The sequence below is a fragment of the Hippocampus bargibanti genome, linkage group LG13, assembly GCF_051943395.1.
Source record: "Hippocampus bargibanti isolate YZ-2025 linkage group LG13, ASM5194339v1, whole genome shotgun sequence".
Lineage (NCBI taxonomy): Eukaryota > Metazoa > Chordata > Actinopteri > Syngnathiformes > Syngnathidae > Hippocampus > Hippocampus bargibanti.
In genome coordinates this window covers 9,815,311-9,842,302 of record NC_142746.1, presented here as the reverse complement: position 1 = coordinate 9,842,302, position 26,992 = coordinate 9,815,311, and the positions used below count along the sequence as shown (strand labels likewise).

The window sequence follows — 26,992 nt, the reverse complement described above, 5'->3', positions numbered from 1 at the left end:
GCTATGGCAACAAGACTTATGCATCGCAGCCCCCCCCCACCTCCCTCATATTTCCCAACCAACCACCTTCTGCCCCCCCAACCCCGATCCCCTCCTTGCACTGTGATCTTCTGCTGGCAGCACCGGTATCCAGAGCTGATGTTAAAAATAGAACAGGATCAGGGCATCCATATTTCATAGCCAAGCACAAACGGACGACAAGTCAAATTGCATCTACACGGGCATCCTCACGGGGCTGGAAAGCATCGTCTCGTGCTGTCTGAAATTCACCATTCCTGTTGGAAATGCGATGAAACACTGAGGGTGGTGGGGCGGTGATGAGGTTTAAGCTCTGGTCGGCGGAGGTGCGATGGCTAACGCTTGTTGGGTGGTAATAAAAATAAATTTAGATAAATAAATGGCCACGCCCCCAGCAGTTAAGACCTTTAACATAAATCAGCATCTCAAAGAAAGCAAGCTTGACGAAGTTTGAGGTTTCAATCAGAGATGAAGAGAATTTTCAGGGTTTCCAAGATCAAGCCAAGCTTTTTACACCATCTAAAACTAACATAAAAATACAAATACAGTCAAACCTCGGTTTTCGAACGTCTAGGTTCTCGACCAATTTGGTTTTTGACCAAGAATTTCGGTTTTTTTATGCCTTGGTGTACAACCGATTATTTACCAAACTTAGCGCACCTGAATGCACCACTTGACTCCCCTCCGCTTCCTGAAATGTCACTTCCTTGTGTTGCGTCTCATGGTGTCAATGCATTATCCTCGTGTAGCGTTCCATTGTGAGCAGCCATGTTTGTGTTGTTCAAGCACGATAAAAGAAGCAGATATTGATTGCATTGATTAGAATGGGAAATGTTTTGGTTCTCGACCAAATCGGTTTGAGATCAGGTTTTTGGAACGGATTCTGGTTGAAAACCCAGGTTTGACTGTAATCAGAATCAGAAAGCCTTTAATAATCCCACAATGGGGAAATTTGCAGTTCACAGCAGCAATTTGAAGGGGATGAAGGGGGTGAAAAGATAAAAAACAAAAGTATTCTAAGCATCATTCTCTTGTTTATATTTATAATTGTATTTTATTTATTGTAGCCTATTTTGTGATTGTATTTTATTTACGTATTTTAGTACCTATGCTTGTCTGTGACTGTAAAGTGTCCTTGAGAGCTTTGAAAGGCACTTAAAATAAAATGTATTATTATTATCATAGAAATGTCAGAGGACTCTAGATGTATCCTATAACCGTGCAAAAAATGTTTCAGAACTGTACATAGTGCAAGTATAAAAAAAAGTATATTTGATATATGTAACTGTAGTGAGTCAACATAAGATGGCTGTGCTATTTATAACACAAGAGTCCAGTTCAAATCCTATTCTGAGCTATTGTAGCATTGCATAGAAAATTTCCCCCAAAATGATTATTTTTTTTCATGGTGTAGCAATATTCTGATCAAATATTTGATGTCATTGGGGAAATCATTTTTGTGTGTGCAATTTATGATGCAGGATTTTTTTTCTTCAACAGTTAAGTTTTACCAAAGGATTTTTTTAAAAAGGCATGATTTTAACTTTTTACCAATGAAAAAAATTTTGTCAAATAGCTTCAACGAACAAATGTAAAAAATGTGAAATGTTCAATTTCATCACAGCCGTCCGTCATTTTAACAACTTCGAGGCATATGAAGGAAAGCCAAATTTAGATTGTTTGTCCTTGGTGGCGGTATACACCCCCCCAAGAGCCATAATAGTTTTAATGTTTCTCCGTATCCTATCAAAAGGCATTTGTCTGAATGTATCCCCCTTTAGTGTAGCTGTAGCAGTAGCTCAGCGTAAAACCCTCCATATTATCTAAAACCGCTCCTCTCCAGTCTGCACTCTGCCTTCTTGCGGGTATTATTTTTTTACGAGATTCTAGCGTGTATTATTTTTTACGAGACGTTTTTATGAGCACCGGGGCGAGAAACGAGCCATGCATCATGCTCGGCACATCTTAATAATTCAGCAGCGGGGCCCGACTGGAGCTAATGAGCCAGATGAAAGCAAGAATAACACAGGCGCTAAAGGCCAACTGTCACATGTCGACGGTCAGCAGGGTGGATTTCAAAGTACTACTGCTTGTTTGGGCTCATTGCAAGTGTAAATACTTTATAAAATATACTTGAATAGATTTTGAGGCTAGTAATGCTTAACTTTAAATCCGGTCTTCAAGTGCTAATATGAAACTCTCCGTCCTTGTAGATGATCAACGGTGTCAAACTCATTTTTTGCTTCGGGCCACATTGTAGTTATGGTTTCCTCTCGATGGCCTTTATGAATTTGGGGAAGCCATTAGAATGCTGAACCCCTTCCTCATATTAGATACAGAACACCCAACAAGTTAATCAATGACTAGTTTGCACATCTGGCGTCAAGAATAATGACTTATTATGGTTTACACACGACAATTTGAAATTTTGGTTTGGTCTTTAGCAAACATCATGGCCTTGAGATGTTAAATTGCTTTTGCGGGCCGAATAAAATGATGTGGCGGGTGAGATTTGGCCCCCGGGCCTTGACTTTCACACCTGTATTGTAGATGTTTCCACCGATTATCTTGAAACAAATATCTGAATTCATAAATTTCGACCACCATTGAACTGCCATGCCACACTTTAGACTCACATCCGATCATCATCATGGCCACGGCGAAGATCTTCTCTCCATCTGTGGTGGGCGCAATGTTGCCAAAGCCGATGCTGGTCAGGCTGGTCATGGTGAAGTAGAGCGAGGTGATGTAGACCGAGTCCTTGTTGGGACCGCCCTCCCACTTGCCAGAGCCGCTGGCATTGAAGCGATAAGGCCTGCCCACCGTCTCGGCCAGGATGTACAGCCAGCTGTCCATGCGCACGATGTTGGTCTCCTCGTCAATCACCTCGTAGTCGCCAATGCTGTACCTGGCATCGGGGATGGTCGCCAAAGACAAGTTTATTGCCAGTGAGTGACACGGTGCACTCAGAAATGTTTCAAGGCTCACAGAAGGTTATGTTTTATGACCATGTCAATTCTTTTTGAAACCTTCAGTAAAAGACTGGCTGTTTTCTCCCAAATCACCTATTTTGGACCCCAAAAAACTTGTAGAAAGGTTCATGTGAAAATATATTTAATACACAGCAGTGACAATTATGCTAGTAGGTTTTGCTGTGAGGATACGGAAAACATCTGAACAGTCCTTTTGTTCAGTTAAAACACTACAACAATGATAAAGTGCTTTTAGCGGCAATATAATGTATTAATAATCAATCACCAGTGTCACAATTTTACTTTACAAAACTATTTGGGCACTATTTAGGAGTTTTCATCACTGAATAACCAACTTCTCTCTTCTTACATTATTCTACAACAAAGTGCATTTCAGTAGTCGCAGCAGTGATTGAAATAATGTCTCCCCGGATGCCCGAGGCGTGTAACTTTTACGCCGGGCGTACAACTTCCAGAACCTGTCTGCCCCAGGTGGCCGACAACTTTTGCAGAAAAAACAACAAAAAGCAACAACAAAAATGAAATCTTTTTTTTTTTCCAAATCAAACGTTTGCTTTATTCTGATTTCAAAATATTCGTTCGGTTTGAAATCTTGGAATTTCGGTTCGTTTGGCAATTTTTAATTTCGGTTCGTTTGGCAATTGACATACTCGGCAGCCAATCAGAAGCCTGCATCAAATAACTCCGCGCCCGGACTTTCCCGAGCGTTATCCGGTCGTGCATTTGCATATCATTTTCAAAAGTAGACGCACAGATAACACAAGAAAAATGGATACGTGGTTAGGAATCAAGCCAAAACGTCAGCCCCAGAAGAGAGACTCAAAAGGACCTAACACAATTTATGACGCTACAAAACATAAACGTACATTGAGAGCATCGTGGAAGGAGGAGTTTACGTGGCTTGCAGCCGACGACGCAACGCAATTATTGCACTGTGCAACATGCCGGGAAGTGTAGGGACGAACGACAACTGGAGCAAAATCATCAGCAAGGGACAAATTAAGCAAGGGAGCATTTGTGATAGGTACATCAATTACTTCATGTTAAATTGTTGTTCTGTTATATATTCTGATTATCTATCCTTAATACTTTGCAACAATGGGTTTTTTTGGGGGCGATTACTCTTATTGTGTTTCAAGTTGTGAAAATTCGGGCAGGCAACTTTATGGCCGGGCAGGCTTTTTCAGAGTTGTCTGCCCTAGTATCCGGTAACTTTTTGTCATGAGTTTCAGAAACTGGTAGTAGTAATTAATAGGGTGTGTGCGTGAAGGTATGCCATCCTTGTGTGTGCCCATGGACATAGCTAATGTTATCGCCTCTTTTAAATTTTAATAAACAGCATATTTTCTCTCTTTTATTGTATCTTTCTCGTAGATTTAACACGAAGATCACACACTTCGTGTAACTGTCGCATTTTATTCGGGCTGCCATGTTTTAAAAGCTTGGCACATGGTGACCTTCTCTGAAAAAGATTGAATGCTGCCATTTGCTGGGAATGGTTTATTTTAACTACTGTACTCTGTCTTCATCAACACACCACAACTGGCAAAGACTTTTTCTCCATTCATTCCCATAAAAAAATTCAATGCAATTGACGTCGATGTCACTCCTCATTTGGGCTCTCGTTGATGGCATTTTCTATCAATGGCGCTCAAAGAATACCGTAAACTGCATTTTTTTTGCATGTGTGTACTTCCTGAAACCTACTGAGATGCTACCAAAACCCTGTTTAAATAGGAAAGTATTGCAGCTGTGTAAAGATAATGTTCAGGTAGGATGTTGATGTTAAGGGATGTCTCCATCACGTTCATTTACACTTGCAGTTAATGTTCTGGAAATTAAATCATCTGTAAAATGAGAAAGACAGCCCGGAAGTGTTGAGGCAGCAGTTCTACCAACTTTTTTTTCCTCATGTATTTTTTTTTTTTTTTTTTTTTTTTTTTTTTTTTTATTAATTCAAATGGCATGCAAACATACAAAGTAATAGAAACAAACAAACAACACTGCAAACAAAACACAACAAAAGTAAACAAAACCATTGGCTTTGAATAGCTTGTGGAGCTTCTAAAAGTACATCTGAGGTGCGTCTCAGCAAATCTTTCTGCATACTTGATATTTTCCAAATAGTTGGCAACATACATTAGGTGACATAATCGCGTATGAGACAGTACCTGATCGCACAGGAAATAGAAGTTCCTGATAGATAATCATTTTACAAGAAGAAAGAAGAGGAGAGAAGAACAAAATAGAAGAGAGAGAGAGCGGGGGAAGGGGGGTGCCAGGGGTTTTAACATTCCATCGAGTCTGCACAACATAGTGAAATTGACAAAAGAAAGAGAGGGGGGGGGACACCAGATGATTTCGGCAAGCACATCATCCTATGCCATATTTCATCAACAAATCATGTGTTTTGATAGCATTTGGGTCGGCAGATGGTTGAATTGTTTTCTGATATAGTTTCATTTCATTTTGAAATATTACAAATAGTGGTTTCCTCCCACAAAATTTAGATTTATGAATATGATGTTTGGCAAGAAAAACTAATAAATTAATAATAAAATATTTATCGTTGGTCTTGTTGTAATATCCAAACAGCATGTCTTTGTAATGAAATATGAACAGAGAAGTGACTTTACATTGAACGTATTTGACAAAGTGTTTCCAGAAGCGAGTAGTTTCGGGACAAGCCCAGAAGAGGTGAGTTGCAGTTTCAGGCTCAGCTTCACAAAATGTACATGATATATCCTGTAAGGACCGTATCTTATGTTTAACAGGATAGCAACGGTGCAAAAGTTTGTATGTTATTTCTCTTTGTTTGTTGGTGATGAAAAATTTATATGGGAGGGTCCAAACCTTTTCCCATGGAATATTTGGGACATACGTTCTCCAGTGATGAACAACGTAGGGAACCGTCACAAAGGATTTTTGAAACAAATGTCGAATTGCACGGTTCCGATTTCGAGCAATTGATGAGAAACAGAGTTTCCCCAGGGCAGTTTCTGTCACTGGAATTGGCGGTGGTCTGTCGGGAGTAGCGGAGTGACCCTTGAACAGGCTTATGATACCACTTGGGATGGCATCCATAACGATGGCAAAGTCCTTAGGGGTCACAGGGATTTGATGCGTATTGAGAAACTCAGCATAGTTCATTAAAATATTGTTTGTGTTAAAAAGTTGCTTTACATAAATGATACCCCAGTCAATCCATCTCGACAAAAACAGTGATTTGTTTTTGTACAAAATATGACAGTTATTCCAGATCATACATGAATGCGGAGAGAAAGAATGGTTATACATTAGGCACCAGGCTAATAAAACTTGTTTATGAAATTTTGATAGGTTAACAGGCAATTTTTCAACCTTATAATTACATTTCAGCAAGAAAGACAGACCACCAAGTCGGGAAAACATGGATTTTGGAATGAAATTCCAGATTGCATCAGGGCTACACAGATAATTACGCAGCCAGTTAATCTTAAACGTATAGTTTAGAGAAGTAAAGTCCAAAAAATCTAGGCCTCCCTCCTTTACCGTCCTGGATATGACTGAGTTTCTTATATAATGAGTTTTATTTTTCCATACAAAGTTATACATTATTTTGTCCATTGTCTTACATGTGCTTGGATCCACATTTAAAGCCATTGTAGGATATACAAACCGAGAGATTCCCTCACTTTTTGCTAGCAGTATTCTTCCGTTTAGTGATAGATCCCTTTGTAACCAGTGATTAAAGCGCTTCTTGGTTTTATCAATTATTGGATCGAGGTTCAAATGACAACGCTCTTCGTCGTCTTTGGCTATGACAACACCTAGGTACGTCACTTGATTTTTAACAGGTATGTTGTATAGCATAGATTCATTACATGATTTCACAGCTAACAACTCACATTTATTTATATTAAGCGAAAGACCTGACGCTTTGGAAAACTCTTTAACCAGAGCTATGGCCCTTGGAATTTGCTCAGGATTTTTCAGGAAGAGTGTGGTGTCATCTGCCACCTGGCTAATCACAACCTGCCTTCCCGCTACTTCAATCCCTTGGACCTCGCTTTCAGTGACCAACAGTGATAAAATTTGTGCTGAAAGTAAGAATAAATAGGGAGAAATGGGACAACCTTGACGGATGCCACGGGAGACGTTGAAGCGAGGGGACGTACCATATTTAAGCAGTATTGAGGAGTTGCAGTTGGTGTACAGTGTCTTAACAGCCTGAGTAAAGTAGTTTCCAAAACCAAACTTATTAAGTGATTGAAAAATAAAACGGTGTTCCAAGGTGTCAAAGGCTTTGTAAAAATCGAGAAATAAAATAAAACTATTGTGGTTAATAAGTTCCTGATAATCAAGAATATCCAATACAAGACGAATTATTGGCAATGTGTCTTTTACTCAAGAAGCCTGACTGTGTTTCACTAATTATATGCGGTAAGGATTTTCTAATTCGGTTTGCAAGAATGGAGGCCAAAATTTTATAGTCTGTATTTAATAGGCAGATAGGGCGCCAGTTTTCAAGAGATGATGTGTCTTTTTTTGGTTTTGGAATGAGAGATATAAGACCTTGAGAGAGTGAACAGGGGAGGGAGCCTTTTGAGATGCTTTCAGAAAAAACATTGAGCAGAAAAGGAGCCAAAGGTTCAGAGAAGGTTTTATACAATTCTGAAGTAAGCCCGTCGTTTCCAGGAGATTTATTCATCTTGAGCTGCTTAATTGCATCCTGCACTTCAATTAGATTAATTGGTTGATCACATCGTTTTTTCTCATTAATGCTAATAGTTTTATTGGACGTAATGGACTCTAAAATTGACACTGGCTCTGCTTGCATATGGTTGGAAGTATATAGGTTACCATAGAATTTTGAGCAGAAAGAGGAGATTTTGTGGTAGTCTGAAACAATTTTGTTATCAATTTTTAATGTGTCAATGGTTTGCTTTTTAGATTTAGATTTTTCCAAGTTAAAAAAGTACGATGAGCATTTTTCCCCTTCTTCCAGCCAACGCCTCCTGGATCTGATGAATGCGCCCTCTGCTTTTCGTCTATATATATCATCAAGTTTATTTTGGTAGTCTGCTAACTTGGCGTGATCATCCTCAGATAGGGTTGCTGATTGACTGGAAAGAGACATTATTTGAGCACATAAATCATCCTCTTCCGCTCCTCTGTGTTTCGCTAAATTGCTGCTATATTTCCTCATATATTTACCAATTTCGTATTTTAGAAGTTCCCATTGGAGGCTGAAAGATTTTTGAAGAAGAGCTGTGTCCCAATGAGATTTTATTAACCTGTTTATATTTTCCTTTACTTCATCATGGGCTAACAGACTATTGTTCAGCTTCCAACATAAAGCCTTAGGAATATTCATAACTGGTGTCAAGGTTACCTTAAGCGTAATTATTTTATGATCAGACAGTGGTGCTGGGTGGTAGTCTACTTCAACGAGGTCCGCAGCGATTGTTTTAGATATCAACCAGTAATCCAGTCTAGACTGTTTTGAAAGGTCCTTAGAGTGCCAAGTATATGTTTTTAGAGAGGGAAACTTTTCTCTGAAAACATCATATAGGTTGTATTTCTCCATGAAGGTGATGAGGTATAGATTGGAGACTGCTTGGCTTGGTGGTGGAAGTCGATCTAGTTTGTTATTCATAACTACATTAAAATCACCACCCAAAATTAAATAGGCAGTTGGATATTTGTTTAACCAGTACTCGACTTTTTTATCAATTTCTTCTAACAATAATATATTTTTAGGGCGTGAATTGTACCCATATATATTAATCATGATAACATTTTTATCAGAGATTGCCAACATAAGTATGATATAGTGACCTTCTGGGTCACTGTCATGACCAATAATTTCCCCAGAGAAATTTTCTTTTAGAACTGTGACACCGGCTGCTTTTTCCGACCTGTGTGCTCCCCATAAATCTCTTCCCCATTGACTTTTCCAGAGACTGACGTCATTTGTTGTACTATGAGTTTCTTGTAAAAACAAGAAATCACACTTAAATTTTCTGAGAAACAAAAATACAGCTTTGCGTTTCAAGGAGTTCCTCAAACCCCTGGCATTTAAGGAGAGAAGGGAAAGGGACATAGGGATGAGAACAGTAGAAAATAGACAAGGAAAATAGAAGAAGTGAAAGATTAAGCTAGGAAAAGTAAAATATAAAAGAAATTACAATATTTTTTAATAAGAACTAAATATAGAAAACTCAAACAGCAATCCACGGGATCACTTCAAAAACAAAGTGTTCACACCAAAGATTTGGTGAAGCACAGTCTCTATTGAAAAAGAAATAGAGACTAAGGACTGCTGAATAACCAAAAGTAGTACATTTAAACATAATAAGCCCATAATGTATGATGTGTAACATAACGTGTAGAATATTAAATTTCTATTTCGAGAGCAACTGCTTTATTCATTATTTATTTATTATTCTTTTAATACTATTATCTTAACAGCCTGGTAAATCAAAAATTATTTACAGGTATTGGAGAATACTTAGAGGTTAAGTCAGTCAGAACCTCCTAAATATCAGGGAGGGAAGATCTCAACCCCATCCACAAAGGCACGGCCTCCCACAAAATGGGCCTGCTTATGTTCCTTTCTGGCCTTGTCCACTTGGGGCCACAACAGACGCCTCCTCTCACGTACCTCTGGTGGGAAGTCAAGGGATAGCCGAAGACCTTTAGCCTGGAGGAAGGAGTTACCCGCTTTCGCTGCTGCCCAGATGGCTTCTTTGTGGATCCTGAAGGCAAACTGGATCATTATAGGGCGACTCCTGGAGCTGTCTGGGCGTCTCGGGCCGAGGCGATGGATGGTGTCCACCACACCAGGGATCTTGTCCTTGGCCTCAGGCAGCACACCCTGAAGCACTTGTATGGTCTCCTGGCGAATATTTTGCTGGTTGCTTTCTTCCAGTCCATGGAGGATAAGATTCCAACGTCGATGATAGGTCTCCCACTTGGAAATGCGGTTTATCATGTCTTTGTTTAAACTGCGTGGGTGAGACTCCAGTTTTCCCAATCTATCCTTTATTGCAACCGTCTCTGCGTGCATCTGGTCCAGAGAAACTTTCAAGCCATTTATTTGTTTCGTATTTTCTTTACTCTCTGTTTGTACTTTTGCAATAGTCACTGAGTTCATCTTAATCATAGCCTCTAGGGCATCAGCTCTTGTGTTCATTAGTTGCCGCAGAGACTCAAATTCAGCGAGCAGAATTGCCATGAGGTCTTGGGGAACTGGACCTCGGATATTGCGAGCTATTTTAGCTGCTGGTGAAGTCGGGGAGGAAACTGTCGTAGAGGTAGTCGCAGGAGAGAGTGGAAGCGGAGGGAACGAATCTCCCACCACACTCCCATTGGAAGCCGCAGTAGGTTCCCCCCCCAGGTAATCGTGCATATTACCAACAATCATGGCGTGACTTTCTTTTGGACGACATACAGGAGGCAAAGAAACAGTATTTTCACTTTCACATCCTGTAGTAGCAGCATTAAGGGGTACAGGGCTGACGTTAGCTTTGGTGTTAGCATCGGTAGCCCTGCCTTTTCTCTTAGTCATTGTAGATTTTATCTGTTCACAGATCAAGCAGAGACGATTAAATGTTATCTTGCAGTTGCTCACATGTATTCAGGGCTCATTTGCTGTTCAGCAGTCCTAATGAAAGGAAGCACTCAAGAGTGCATGTCCTCCTCCGTCGCACGTGCACGTAGTACTTTTTTCCTCATGTAGATTTTTGCCCTTTCAGCAAACTGACAAAATGGGAGAAGCCACCACAAAAAAAGAAACAGGCAAAAATAAAGAGATTTCAAGTGACAGCATCACTGTCATCCAAGGTAAAGGCAATGAAGCTTTTTTAAAATTTATTTAGCTTGCGGTGCGACCATAGCAACCGCCGACACCACACTGTGGGAATCCATACAGGAGCTATTTTTATCAGGGTTGGAATTCATGTGTTGTGACATTTTATGAGGTACATCCTAAACAAAGGAATGCATGTAAAGTAATAGGATAACCCATTCTTTTATTCTGCCCACCGAGTATTGAGATTGTCAAGTGTCTTTTTTATTTGTTGCAATTTCATTTCTCCTAAAATTGATTCATTTATTTATTTTTCTCAAAAAGTAATTGTTGACTGATGGGTTAAAACTGATTGCAACGGCAAAAATAAAGCAGGGCATTTTAGTACTTTATATTGGTCAATAATTTGAAATTTAAAAAAAGAAACCACTCCTGCCTTTCCGACCAATCATTATTTATGGGGAATGTCAATCACCATTACCATTTGAATGGATTTTCTATTTGATGATTGCTAAACAATTCTGCTGAAATAATTGAGATTTGTTTGAGAAAGACAATACAAATGCAACCTTTAACATAAAAATGAATAACATAATTTTGTTGTTATGTACCTTAGAGAGAGATGACCTGGCCTTTAACTCATTCCCATTGCCATTCCGAAATGTGTTCGGGAATTGAAAATATGACGTAGGGCGCCATTCTCAAATTTGTTCGGGTTTTGGTTTTTATTGCGGGGTTGCCAATAAAGCGCTGCTCAGATCTGTGGCAATGTTTTCCCTTCCACGAGGGGGCAGCATTTCCCTTTTTTCCATGTTAGCGCTTTGTTCCAGCTTCAGCTATTATTAAAGCGCTAGATAAACCAATATGTATGTATTGCCAGTGTATGAACTAACGTCTGCCTGGAGGCCCGAGACATACAACTTTTACATCGGCCGTAAAACTTTCAACGTCGGTCCAGGTGGCCAACAACTTCTTCAAGAAAAAATAATAATAATAATAATTCAAAGTAAACCTTTGTTTTCTTCAATAAAGCAAAAGCTACAAGCAAACTACTACAAGCCACGTGGACTCCTTTTTCTAAGCGCCTTTCAAAACTTTCAAATACACTTTACAGTCACGGTATAGTCCCAAGCACGAAACAGGCTTCTGATTGGCTGCCGCACCGAGTATGCAAATTGCTAAACGAACGTTCGTTCACCTGTTTTGTGCATCGCACTATGTTGGCTTTGGCAATTTGCATACTCGGCACGGCAGCCAATCAGAAGCCTGTTTCGTGCTTCGGACTATACAGTGACTGTAAAGTGTACTTGAGAGTTTTGAAAGGCGCTTAGAAAGAGGAGTCCACGTGACTTTGAGCAGACAACGCAACGCAAACATTGCATTGTGCACCATGACGACAACTGGAGCAAAATCTTCAGCCAGGGATATTTACCATAAATTAAGCAAGGGAGCATTTGTGGTAGGTACTTCCTTCATTTAAAAAAAAATCCTTTATACTTCGCAACAATGTTTTTTTTTGCGACTTGTCGTCTTATTGTGTTTCAAGTTGTGAAAAATCGGGCAGGCAACTTTATGGCCGGGCAGGCAACTTTTCAGAGTTGTCTGCCCGGGCGTCCGCTAACTTTTTGTCATGAGTTTCAGACACTGGTATTGATTTTATTTTGGACAGCTGACCTCGTTTCAAGTACATATAATTCCAGACTCATATATATTTAGGAAGTAACTCTTTTTTTTATGAAAGAAGAGAGTATAAGGCTTCTAACGCTGCATTCAATGTTTATATAGACCTAAAACTCAATATTCTGTGGGTCCTGAAATTTGAGTGAAAATGGCAAAAACCCTGGCACTGGAGTGTACACACGTTTGCACGTCTGGCTGTGAATTTTATTTGTTTTCCTCTTAAAAGTAATCCTCATCTATCATTGTCAGTGTCTGTGTAAATATATTTGACCAGTACAGTATACATAATCTTTGTGACATTCTTGTTTAATGGTGCGATTTTTCTGGTGTAAAATACATGCCTTGGCAACAGTGATCGTGCACACCCCGCTTAGAAATTACTACACTTCAGGGACTGTATACATTTGCGTGAAAAAAAAAACTCCTTATAATACCGCAACATCTAGTACACATACAGTAATTATACGTAGGGGGTGGAGACAGCCTCTAAATGTGCACGGAATTAGCTGAATGGGTGGCCTTGTTACAATAATTGGGTGTAGAGATTAGACACTTCTTTACGTACCAAATGCAGGCCAACCAGTGAGCAGCCAGGCCAAACACACACACCAGCAGAACCAGAACGGCGGCACCATACTCGATGTAGTGGTCCAGTTTGCGGGCCACTCGGCCTAATCGGAGTAGCCTGACCACCTTCAAGGAGCTGAATAGGCTGCTGATGCCCTGCGGGGGCAGATAAAGGGAAAGGGAAATATTTGTTCAAGTTGAGATGCTGTACACTCACAAATAAAGGATTGCCTAACACATGTTGACTGGAGCTAGCATGTTAAAAGAATGAAACCGTCTACAGGGATGTTTTGATGCTTAGCGAACGGGAGCTAACGTACCCCACTGAAAAAGGATGCTCAAATAAGCTAACCATAAACTGTTGTACCTCTAAACTTAAAGATAAGTGTGGAATTAAAACAAAGGAGTGAGGCAAAATGACTTAAGTAGCAAAAAAAAAAACACGCAGAAAGTGTAAAATCATGTTAAGCTAAGCTAACAATCGTTACCCATTTATGGAGTTTTAATAATAAATAATAATAATAATAATAATAATACATTTTATTTCTAAGCACCTTTCAAACCTCTCCAGGACATGTTACAGTCACGGGATAAGAACTTTTTTTTTTTTCTTTTTATGTGCGGGTGAGCAGCGGCAGCTATTCGCGCCAGTGTTCACTCCACCCGGAAGTAACACAGCAGCAGCAAAGTTTTGAAAGGAAGAGTTTTGCATCAAGCTAGCAAGCTTTCAAAGTTATGTAGTCTGAACAGATACAAATCTAAAGTTTTTCGTTTTATATTTAAACTTCAACTGGGAATGCTAATAGTCTTTATGCAAGCAATTGGCCTTTTTTGGGAAGGATTTCTCACTAGCTGCTGCTTACTGTGAAGTTCACGCAACTCAAAGAAAAAAAAATCCATTATTTCTGTGAAAGCTAATGCTGGGGGGAAACTGTTTAATAGCTTGTTTGCTATCTGGAGAAATAAGGCCAATCCCAGAAGTCTAATTAAACAAAGGTGATACTGTCAACGCCGTTTCGACAAGAAAGTGTGAAAAAAAAGATTATAATACTCTATTGCTTAGTACTGGGAGGATGGTTTACACATGTTTTTTTAGCCCATGAGTTCCATATTGTATTTCATCCTCTTCCTCTGACCACAAATTATTATTATATCACATTCTTTTTAAATGACAGGCTCTGACACTTACACAGTAATACACGTCACATCATGTTAATAGATAAACACAAACATGAATGGGTAGAAGGCCATGTGCACACGCACATACACACACACACACGGTCGGACGTACACAATGAGCGTGCGTATGTGTTATGCAAGTGATTCAATTACAAAACGTGCACAGAATTTAAAGCTCAAGTGCAATGTCGACTCAGCAATTTATCCAAACACCCACCACCAGTGATTCAACTGGACACGCACAATCTTTGTGCTGCTTCAGAGACTCGTTGCCCACACTTGACTGAGTGTGTGTGCGGGAGTGAATGTGAGAGGCGTATTGATTGGGCTAATGCTTGGCGGTGTGCAGCCGGTACGACTGCTGCGCTGGCCGTCACCTGATCCGATCTATGTGGCGTCTGACAGACGCATCGCCCTTTCAGAAGAAAAAAAAAAAATCACTCGGAGGAGCACAAATTCAATTATCCGAGATGAGGGAACCGATTTGGAAAAGATTTTTTGCCCAAAGGAAATAATCTCAATGAATGGTGAACAGCGGCGATAATGTCTGCATCACAGTCAAGAGGTTCTGGGTTTGAATCTGCCTGGAATTTGCTTAATGTGCTCCTCTTGCAAGCACAATTGTACGTACAGTCAACTGCCCAAAACATCCTAGGTGTTTGTAGTCCAGAATTAGAATCATCTTTATTGGCCAACTATGTCGAACACACAAGGAATTTGTCACGCTGCACTAGTATCATTATAAACAAAGACATGACAAATAAGTATGGAGGATACTAATAAAGGTGAATGTAATGTAATGTAATCTAAATTCATAATGTGAGTGGTACCTCTCAGGAACAACTGTGAGACAATGTGTAAAGCAGACAGTGGTTTAAGTGAGCTGAAGCTACCATGATTATAATGGGATGCTGTTCCGCAAGGTTGTGCAAAATTGCAAAGAGGCACTATACCAGTTAGATTTGGGTTTCTGTTTCGAGAGTTAATGGAGACGGGGGAAGAAGCTGTTAAAATGTCTGCTGGATTTGGTGCGCATGGATCGGGAGCGCCTGCCTGAAGGGAGTAGCTGCTAAAGGTGGTGGGCAGGGTGCAGAGGGTCTAGTAGGATTTTCCGTGCTCTTGTCTTGATTCTTGCAGTGTTGAATCTTACATTTGATGCATTGCAGCTCCCAGTCGCTCCCCACACAAGTACGAGCCTTTGTGAGCTAAAAAGATGGCCGGTTTGTGATGCAGAACCCAAACTGGCCATCTTCCCAAAACATCAAGAAAAAAATGAATCCACATTTGAGCTCCATCAACTCTGCCTCACTCAACTTGTCACTTTTCGACATATCCATACACTCATTTTAGCATGATGTCACTTCTTTATAGAACAGCGAAGATCGCTTTGACAACATTTAGCATAGTTCTGTATGCAAAAGAGTTGGTTTGCAATCTCATTTGTCGATATGAAGCGCGGTCGTTAAAAAATTGCTGGATTAGGCGTTTGTTTAATGGCTGGGTTCGTCGTCAATACGCTGCGGTGTGAAGTTGATGTAATGTTTGCTTTCAAGCTTCAGTGTCCTGCTGCTGTGGGATACAACGCAGCCATTTGAGAATGAAAAAGTGTCTTATTTGTTTTGGAGCCTTGGCATTGTCAGCAGGGACCTTGATGAGCTCTGGGCTGCTGGATGAGACATCTGTTTATTTCTGCATGTCTTTTTTTTATCTTGTCTTTGGTACAAAGCACCCTATGTAGGCTTCAGGCGGTTTAATTTTTCACTTTTTTAATCAGTCCTCCCCAAAAATGTTACTTACTTACATCACTTTGACAAGTTTCCCCCCGAAAAAGCAACACTAAGACTTTTATCTTGATCAAGTATAAATTCCATCGAATGATTTTAAGACTTGTCGCTTAAATAAATAAATTAAAATAAATAAATAAAAAGACATTCATGATAATAATTACAAACTGCAGTAAAGTCTCGTTATATCCATATCGGTTATATCGATAGTACTGCTTATTACGATACTATTTTCATTTCCTGGCAAATGTCTAGTCTTTTATGTATAATTAGTTCCGGTTAGTACGATACCTGGTTATTACGATAATCCGGTTACTACGGTGCCCTTTTCATCTTCCGCCAGCCAATTTGGTCTGCTTATATCTATACAAAAGAAGCTTAAGCTGAATCGATATTTGCTTAAGGATTTCAAAACAGTACCACCATTAGCGAAATCTGTATCGGTAACACCGTTGGTCACGTGACCAGCTTTCGTGTCTTGCACTATGTAGCAGAGCTGCAATAGCATCTGAAACATACTGTAGTCTTCTTATACAGTATAAAGTTGTTCAACACCAATTTCAACCATAGGGAAACATAAGAATTGTGACCTCGGAACGAAGCACAAGGCAATAATGGCTGTGGAGGAGAATCCTACATGAAACAAATCCTCCATTGCGAAAGAGTTCGATGTGCCGCAGAATACTTTATCAACGTGAGTAATGTAAATGGTGCAGTTTTTGTTTTCCATCCATGTATTTCATTGTGTTGTATTCAGATATCTTTATTGCTTGCAATAATCTTTTTTTTTTCATACAGTATGTACATGCTGGCGTTCGTGGTTCGTGGTCTACTCAGAGTCACTATTGCAAGAGTGCGTGATGAAAATAATAAATGACGTTTTTATTTAATGCATAAGTTTATTATTCACTTCGCTACAGTACAAAAGCATGCTAGATATGCAATCCATGAACTCAAGGAGAAAATTACATGCCATATCAAAGGTCCCCCATTTATTGCCCACTTTTAATGCAGTTCGGCGCAGGATTGAATATATCGATAGTCCGGTTATATCGCTATTTTTTTCGACTCCCGAGAATATCGATATAACGAGACTTTACTGTCCTGTAAAATAATGTACAGTAAAGTCTCGTTATATCGATATTCAAGGGAGTCGGAAAAATATCGATATAACCGGGACTATCGATATATCCGACCCTGTTTGCATGTAATTTTCTTCGCGCGTGCATAGAAATAGTATCGATATAACCGGGACTATCGATATATCCGATATCGATATAACGAGACTTTACTGTATTTCCTATTTTTAAAAAACTTGTTTTATGTGACTTTTCTTTTTTAAAATTACAGAAATTGTGATTAGAACTCACTTAAAAAAAAAACAGTTAAAATGTGTTCTTCTAATATGTGGCCGCTTTTCTGAAAAAATTGATAATTGTTATCACCAATTGCAAATAAATATTGCCACTTTAATCTTGCCACACAATGACTGCTTTACTGGGAAGCAATAAAACTGTATCCTCATCGTTATTCGGTTTTCAAAACAATTCATCCTGTCATAAAATTTCACCAAAAAATATGATTTTTATTTCGTATACAAGGATGAGTTTTTTTCACCAAATACAGATGTCTGTATTCATGGCTTTTTTGCCCCGTTTGGAAAATATACATCTTCATTAACTGAGATTTCAGACATTTCGAAAGCAATATTTATCTGCCATCATTTTTTTTCCAAAACATTGTGCCTTCTGTCTCAGTCCGATAAATGTTTTTTTATGTTCTCGAAAATGGACAAGTTAAACTTTGCTAAATACAGGTCAAGACCACAAATCATGATATAAATAGAGTGACTTGCTTTTTATTTTGAAAGTTTTTATTTACAGAAAAACTGTGATTGGAATTCAGGACTGGTGCGCCGCATTTTGGTGACTAACCGTGCAAGGTCAACGTGTGTGTGTGTGTGTGTGTGTGTGTGTGTGTGTGTGTGTGTGTGTGTGTGTGTGTGTGTGTGTGTGTGTGTGTGTGTGTGTGTGTGTGCAAATCAAGAAAAACACCAACTTGTTCATTATCATATTCTCATCAAAGTGAAGCCTACTTGAGTGACAGCTCGCCGGTTCCAATTCTTCCCACGTCACGTCCCGTGCATGCAAAGAGGCCAAGAGCAAAGTGGGGGGAGGAAGGAGACGGTGAGAGGAGGGGGAGGGCATGCAAAGAACAAAAAAAGGGACACGAGGGTGAAAAAGAAGACAAAGAAAAATGAATACACAATCTAGTGATGAATAAAAACATGACTCTAAAATAAATAAATAAATAAATAAATATGATAAAAAAATAACAAATGACATGGCCAAGAACAACAAAATTGCTAATCAAGGCCGCCTCGCCTCTCTGTTCGAAAGTTAACACCGTTATTCAGGCGGCTCATTAAGGTCCCCGACTGGACGTCAGCTCGCTGACCAAGTCCGGAGCAATTTGGGAGAAAATTGGGAGCGTAGTGCAGAACGACCGCTCGGAAATTAAGAAGAAGCTAACCGGAGATTGCCTCGGAAACAGGAAGTTCATCAACGTGGGTGTCTGAAATTGCAATAGTGAGCGGGCAGAAAATTCGGTGCAATGTTTGGCAGGTCACCAAAAATTGCTGCAAACTTCAAAAGGGGACCTTTTCCCACCGTTGATGATGATGATATTGCACGTTTGGATGGCTTAAACAAAGCTGAGCGGTTCTTCTTCTCAGTCTTTGCAATTGAGAAAATGGATTTTCAATTGGTGATTTCTGTGTGATTTGTATAGTTTTGATTGGGAATTATTACGGGCAAAACGTCTGTGCAAGCTCTCATTCGTACAGGAGTGGTCCATCGATGAAAAGGTTTCTTCAGCCGTCATCTGTACTTCTTTGAAGGTGTCAGACGTTTCGCTTCTTATCCAAGAAACTTTGTCAGCAAACTAAAGTCTTACTGGTAGTTTAGGCCCTATACATATCCCTACTGTCAATCGGCAGTACATATGCACCTAAAAGCTAGCAACCACTCATTTGACGACGATGAGGTTGACATCTTAGCAAAAGAACATAGATGGTTTGAAAGGGGAGTAAAAGAAGTGATTTTCATAAAACAACTAAATCCTTCATTAAATCGGTTTGGTGGGGTGAGGTTCCATTTGGATCGTTCATACAATAGCCTGCTTAGGCAACATAGGATTAGTAATACTGATGACTATGAAGCTAGCAACCACTCATTTGACGGCGATGAGGTTGACATCTTAGCAAAAGAACATAGATGGTTTGAAAGGGGAGTAAAAGAAGTGATTTTCATAAAACAACTAAATCCTTCATTAAATCGGTTTGGTGGGGTGAGGTTCCATTTGGATCGTTCATACAATAGCCTGCTTAGGCAACATAGGATTAGTAATACTGATGAGGTGATACCGGTGGAAGTGGGGCAATCAGGCCAGTCAGTCCGAACAATAGGAACAATCAGTGGAGCTGCAGGGAGTAGTCCCCTGCTCCCCCCAACCTGAGAGCAGGGACCTATCATAGCAGAGTCCAGCACCGCCATGTCTGGACAGTAGGGATATATATATAGGGCCTAAACTACCAGTAAGACTTTAGATTGCTGACCAAGTTTCTTGGATAAGAAGCCAAACGTCCAACACCTTCAAAGAAATACAGATGACGCCTGAAGAAACCTTTTCATCGATACTCCGGGCAAAGCAAATGCATTTTTCTATTTAATTAATGTCTGACCTTTTATAAGTGGCGACCCCTGAAGGGAAAACCCAAAAGCAAAAGAAGACTGCCAGACGATGTGCAAAAATGTGTCCACTACAGTGCCAGGGTTTTTGTCATTATCACTCAAATTCCGGGACCCACAGAATATTGAGTTTTAGGACTACATCAACATTCAATCCAGCGTAAGAAACCTTAGACTGTCTTCTTTCATTAGAAAAAAAGAGTTGATTCCCAAATTATATGGGTCTGGAGTTATATGAGCTTGAAATGAGGGTGGCTGTCCAAAATACAATGCAACGTATTGGTTTATATAGCGCTTTAACAACAGTTGAAGCTGGAACAAAGCACTGCCATGAAAAAAGGGGAAATGCTGCCCCCTTGTGGATGGGAAAAAACATTGCCAGAAGTCTGGCCAGCGCTTTATCGGCACCCAAGCAAGAAAAAACAAAACGCACAATAATTCGGGAATGGCGCTCTACCTCATATTTTCAATTCCCAAATAAATGTGTGAATGGCAGAGAATGAGTTAATTAAGTTGATCTTTTTGGAGTTTCTGACGAATGTCTGAAATTATTTTCAAATTTTGTAATTTTTATACATTTGATCAATTTTTGTATTTTATTTTTATTTTTTTGTCGATAAAGTTGGTATATTTTACACAAGTTTTGAAGATTTCTTTTCCATTTTGTCTTTTTTCAAATACAGTATTTTAATTCTGGTGGTTTTTATTGTTCATGTACTATTTGTCTGATTTTAATTGATTATAATCACTGTGTCATCCTTTTGTAATTTTTCTAAAAGATGTGTGTGCCTTGTGTACTTTTTTCCAAACCATATAGAGTGTTTATTGTTTAAAATGTTTGCCTTGTTTGTGTAATTATAATATTTTTGTCAATTTGACTGTGTATTATTTTGTCTAATTCAATATATTTTTCTTTAATATTAAAAAAAATCAGTAGTTGTAATTTAATTTTGTCACACTATTTTAGTGTTTTCGTTCCGTAATTTTATTTGACAAATACTGTATATTCATATATTGTCTTTTTTGTCTGGTGCAACAACACATTGCAGAGTTTTTAAATTTCAATACAGGATCTCAATGTTAGTTTTTGAGTTATATATTAATCATTTCTCGAAAATTAGATCTTGTCGACCAAGTTCAGTTGTCCAGTTCAGCGTCGACGACCGCCAAGTGACCGCTTATGTTCTCCCAACGCTTCAACTCGTCAGCATCTACGATGCTGAAGCACGGAAACGCGAAACCCACCACTGTAAATGTTGCAGTCGCATTCTCTCTCACACACACATCCACACTAAAACAGATCTCCCTTCACGGCTTTCCGATAACATCGCGCGCCAAACCGGAGAGCCTCCACATATACAGTAGCGACAGCAACACTAAATGCGAACACTGCATTTTATACACACATACACACACATGGAAACACACATAGTTGGAGCATTGATATAATGAAAAGTGCAGAACCCTCAAGCTCCACTCAATCACTGTGGGCGTGTGTGCCTGTGTGTACGTGTTATTATGTGTCAACCAGAAATATTACATACAAGAGCTGTGACAACGATTCTGCCTCCATAACAAAGGATCACGACAAATTGGTTTCAATGTAGGACCTTGTTAATAGCTGGAATTATTTTGTTTTGAAGTGACGTTCATGATAATCGTTAAGTCAATGCGCAATAGATTTATGTATCATTAACGTGGTTCAATAAAGCAATCAGGTACCAGAACACCAAATGCAGACATGATTACGAGATTCAAAATATCAGACGGTTGCTATATTTTGTTACCCACAATGCATGGCCTCCGTCAGCCGCTGTGAGATTTTAATGGTTGTGGAGGCCACGAATGACACAGCAGTGTGTTAATGTAGGGCCTGTGAAAAATGGAAATGCTCCTTTTCCCCGATTATAATGTGCCAATTCTATGTGAAAATGAAAGTGAGACTGCCAGAAAAACCTTTGTGGACATTCACAAACAAGTGAAAAAAAAAGAAGTGGAGAAAGAATGTGACTGTATTCAACGTGCATGAGCATCTGCATTGATGATGGATGAAGGCACCACCATGAAAATCTTGAGTACAGTACGAGTTTGGATCAAGTGACGCAAAACAACCCAAGCCATAACTGGAACCTGAACCCAAAACAACCCTAGCCCTTAGCATTAGCAATCCAATAAGCAGTCATACTATTTTTAGTAGAACATCTGATACGTCTGTGTCGGCTCTCGGTCGTATAGGAGTGGTCCATCGATTAAAAAGTCTCATCAGCCGTCATCTGTATTTCTTAGAAGTCGGACATTTCACTCCTCATCCGAAGAGCTTCGTCAGTGAACTAAAGTTGTGCCGGTAACTCTGGCCCGATATACTGTATATCCCGAATGGACAAAGGTGGTGCCAGACCTCTGCACTGATCGGTTCGTGCTCTAAGGTTGGGGGAGCAGTCGACTGCTCCCTGAAGCCAATCTGATTACGTCTTTTGTTCTGTCTGATTACCTCTAACGTTCTATGCCTGACTCTGATCGCCCCATTGGCACTGGTATCACCAATGGGGCAATCAGACCCAGTAATCACATTCAGGGAGTAGTCTACTGTTCCCTCAACCTTAGAGCAGGGATCGATCAGAGCAGAGGTCTGGCACTGCCACCTCTGTCCATTAGGGATATATATAGGGCCAGAGTTAGCAGCACAACTTTAGTTGGCTGACGAAGCTTTTCTGGTGAGGAGCGAAATGTCCGACACCTTCAAAGAAGTACAGATGACGGCTGAAGAAACCTTTCAATGGAAAGAGCATCTCATATTTTCTCTTGTGTCTGCGGCACAGACTTAAACAGCACAGCATTTGTGTCAGAAAAGAGGATAGCCAATAATGATCTGCCCATCATGGACAGTCCACAGCACCCATTGTACAGAAACATCTGCAGACATGGTAACAAAATCAGTGACAGGCTACTGTCAATGTCTTGCTCCACTGAAGAAATATTTTCTTGCTTATCCCTTTCAGTTTTTCAAATTCCGCTCTGAGAAGGCAAATGCCAATATTATTATTATTATATTATTATTATTATTATTATTATTATTATTATTATTATTATTATTATTATTATTATATTATTATTATTATTATTTTGAATTCTGTACTGTCAACATTTGGCGCACTGATCAGGATACAACTTACTCGGGACCCTGAGATCAAACTGAAAGTATGACCAGTGTTTGATTAGTACTCAAATAAATTGCATAGATGACATTTGAAATCATTTTCCCATCACACATAGTTCCAAAGTCAGCACGCTCACCTCGTCAACATTCTCAAAGGCGTTGATGACATCGTAGGGCAGGCAGGAGAGCAGGTCTATGACGAACCAGGTCTTCAGGTAGTTCATGCGGATGAGTTTGGGGTCCGAGATGACCTCGCCGGCAGGCCCCACGAAGGTGGTGTGGAAGTTGAGCACAATATCCACCAAGAAGATGACGTCTACGATGCTGTCCACCACCAGCCACGTCACATTGTTTTGCTTGGTTTTGAAGGACACATTGTAGGGTACCATGATGGCTGTGTAAAAGGTGAGGATGAGGATGACCCAGTCCCAAGTGGTCTTGAAGAGGCAGTAGTGGAGGATGATGTGCGGGGGCGTCTTAGGGGTCTCCTGCTTGTACTGGGGCAGAATGTCAGAGCCCAGTTGTAGCACCTGTCCACAAACGCAATGTCTGTAAGCATGGAAATAGACTCATAGGAAACAAAACACTGCAGAGGATTTAAGCATGTGACGCCTTTTAACCCTTTTGTGCACTCCTGTAACCTGATAACATGATACATTGTCTACTGCAGTAACTGCTGTCCCTGAAAGGATCAAATCAATGGCAGTCCAGATGTGAAGTGACAGCAAAGAAGTTTAAGATGGCATCCGGTCATCAAGGGCTCTCACGAGCCTTGCTTTTGTTGTTGTTGTTTTTGTCTTGTTTTTGTGTTTTCTTTTGTCACCTTGCATTATTGTGTGTCGTGCGGAACGGATACGGATTGTTTTTCTGCATTTTTGGCCACGACATTCATCAAGGAGGAGACTGCTGAGCGGTTGCGCCTTTTCGGCAGCATGAATATGCCAGCACTGCTTTTGATTAGGAGGAATGTCGGTACCATTTGACTGTCATCGCTGGACAGCTCTGGGGCCATTGTGCTTTTTTTGCCTGTAATGGGCAGCATTTTCTCACCCTTGCTTTGTTCAGCGGAAAGGTCGGTGCTGTTGGACAGTCTGTGGCTAGACAGATGTATGACTTGAGGCGCCCACGATGAGAAGAAAGGAGCGTCAGGCGCAGAGTGCCGATGCAGAACTGTCACTGCTTGGAATTGAAGCGAATTTACGTGGTACAGGAGATGTGAGACAATCTATTTTCGTCAATGGATGCGACAGCTTCGTGTTTGCTTTCAATATTTAGCTTGGATTAAAGATGCGCATTCCACCAGGACGTCCCTGAGCCACTGGTGAAAATGACGCTTTGATCCTCTCTTCTTTCATCTAGAACTACTTCATCAGCTGATAAAGGCGTGTCACAATAAGATCAGTGACACTGATGAAAGCGGAAGTACACGCCGAAACATGTCAGGTAATTAAACAACCTATACCACCACTGTCTGTCATAAAAAAAATACAAATTACATAACAAAGAGGTTGCAGAACGTGCTTAAAATGCTGAAAGTGCTTAAAATAGAATGACTGTGTGTCTTTGTGTTGTCATATTATTTGTTATTTAGTTTTTTTGTTCTTTTGACTTCAAGATGCCGCCGCGAGACTTGCTGCCTTTCCCACATGTTCTGTATTTTGTTTTTCCACTTCTTTCTTTCCTTTTCTCTTCCTTTCCTCTCACTGTGAAATGTAAATTCCTCCACTGCCTGACTAATAAAGGTTAATTCAATCCAATCTAAACTCTAGCCCAAGTAAAGCGCTTATGCTAAACATAGCCTTCATCCTAGCGACCAACCTTTAAATGGAGAAATCTGTTTCAGGTGCCGATGATCAAATGACCAGTAATGATGTCAATGTCATTATTTTATGAGTTTTAATATTATTCATCGACTATATGTGAAGGAAATCGGCGTGAAATAAATTCATGATGAAACTTTGACATTTTTTTAAGCACTGCATCTCAAAAGGAAGCAAACATGCTGGTACAAGACTGGCGCCTTCCTTGGGAGAGGTAATCACATGGAGATAGATGGAGAGGCGTCCTAGGAAGGGAAGGGGGGTGCTTACCTCAGCCAGGCGAGAGTGCTTGTGTACGTTCTCTCCTTTGTGGACGGTGGGCTGCAGCTGCTGCAGGACGCCTCTGCTGCTGGTCAGAGCTCGGGTCAGTCGGGCAAACTTACCCCAGCCTGCAATATTCCAAATGGAACGCCGTTAGGATATCATGTGTGGTTTCCGTCTGTTCTCATCAGTCCTCGTCGTCATGTCTAGCAATCAGCCCCTTTGTGTCTGAGCCCAGGTGTCCTCTATTGTCTTGTCAGCTTGCTTTCCTGCTTGGGTCAATTGAATTCTATGCATATCACTTGGATTCGTCTCACTTTTCTCATGCTCATTTCCCTGTGGATTTGTGTTTTAAAAAAATGTGCATGGCTGAGGGCGGGCGATGGTAGAAGAAAAAAAACAATGTTGTAGACTCCATTGAGGAAGTCTTAACTCTTCTCCAATATTTTGTTGGGCACTCCCATGTGATCAAATGTTCTTTTCCTTTTTCTCAAAGTGTTGATATATTGTACCAGTAGTTGCCCCGTTTTCGACAGCAAAACAGTGGAAATACTCACCCAAAGAAAGAACAAAAAAACAAAGAAAAAAACAGAATACCTTGAGAAAACACGTGCGGGTACAGGGAGAACATCCAAATGGAGCCGGAATTGATTCCCGCACCTGTGCACAGTGAGGTCGACGTGCTAACCAGTCGACCACAATGCCGATATGGGGAAGCTGTATAATACTTATGATATTCATTGATATGATTTATTGACTATATATATATACTGTGTATATATATATATATATTCATTATTCAATATTCATTGATTCATTTCAATGAATATTGTGCTGCTCTTGTGTGTGTGTGCGTGCGCGTGCGTGCGTGTGTGTTTTTGTGTGTGTGTGTGTGTGGCTTGGCCACCTGGGGAATCATATTAGAATTCTTCACTGAGGATAAATAAGATGTACATGCTTGGCTGTCAAATTTGTTTAAATTAGTTTGCGTTATGTGATCCGGTTTTTAAGGCAAAATTACATGGCTGTTTCGAATGCATGTGTTTGTGTCTCTTTATTTTGTGATTTGTGTGAAAAATGCTTCAAACTCAAAGTGGAAAACGGCTTGAAGCTTAATTTTTGAAAAAAAAAAATTTTTACTAACTTCCAAACTGCTCCTTGTGAGGTGCGTTAAATTGAGTTTTGTTTGTATCAAGTAAAAAAGAAACACAAAACACAAGTGACAGCATGTATGCTTTAAACTGTGAGTTCAGCCCAGTTCTTCGTTTGTCTTCACGTTACCAACCTTTGGATGAGTCGTCCTCGATGGGCTGTTTGAAGGCAGTGATGTCACTGAAAGTGCACAAAAACAGAACCACCTTTTCCTGCTCATTTCGAATGGGCGCGATCTTGACAAAGAACCACACCGGAGTCCCTATAAGCATAGAAATCATTTTAATTGGTCACAGTGATTCAGCGTTGACGACACAGATGGAAAGAAACATTGACGACTCGGTATCGACTGGCGAGGAAGTGTTCCGAGACCCCTTTGAAGTAAGCCGTGTACATTCCGGAATACATTTGCATGATGAGGGGAATGTGGTGTACTCACTGTTCTTTTTGTACATGAGGATTTCAAATGAGTTCATCTCGTAGTTCTCAAACGTCAGACGGACTTTTTCCGTCGTGTCTTTGTCGGTGAGCTCGCCATACATGAAGCTGGAGAAACAAATACAAATAAAGACAATTTTGACATTTAAAGAGTAGACATTATTGAATGTGCAAACATTTTAGTTGGTTGTTTAGATTTTTTTTTATATTTTCTTGTTGAAAAATGTTTATAGTTTTTAAATCGATGCTCTCCAAACATTTCCATTTTTAAGCTTGTTTTCCCTAAATAGTCCCACAATGGGGAAATTTGCACACAAATAATATTTTATATTATAATACAAATATCTAAATATATATAATATTATTTTTATGAAATAGAAATACTGTAAACTAAAACTCCAT

General features: G+C 39.9%; 1 protein-coding gene across 4 annotated transcripts in view; it reads right to left on the bottom strand.

Annotated features, from left to right (window-relative positions):
* The window catches only part of LOC148889273 (voltage-gated delayed rectifier potassium channel KCNH1-like), a 49,292-nt gene that overhangs the window by 10,263 nt on the left and 12,037 nt on the right, over window positions 1–26,992 (bottom strand). For 2 of the 4 annotated variants that reach the window (XM_089011456.1, XM_089011458.1), the window contains 7 exons: window positions 26,592–26,698; window positions 26,286–26,414; window positions 25,010–25,128; window positions 23,057–23,449; window positions 18,109–18,135; window positions 13,049–13,206; window positions 2,655–2,926 (listed from right to left, as the gene is read on the bottom strand). In XM_089011456.1, coding sequence (XP_088867582.1) covers window positions 2,655–2,926; window positions 13,049–13,206; window positions 18,109–18,135; window positions 23,057–23,449; window positions 25,010–25,128; window positions 26,286–26,414; window positions 26,592–26,698 — 1,205 coding nt within the window. The remainder of the gene's footprint in view (window positions 1–2,654; window positions 2,927–13,048; window positions 13,207–18,108; window positions 18,136–23,056; window positions 23,450–25,009; window positions 25,129–26,285; window positions 26,415–26,591; window positions 26,699–26,992) is intronic. The other 2 variants (XM_089011457.1, XM_089011459.1) reach the window with 1 other exon arrangement.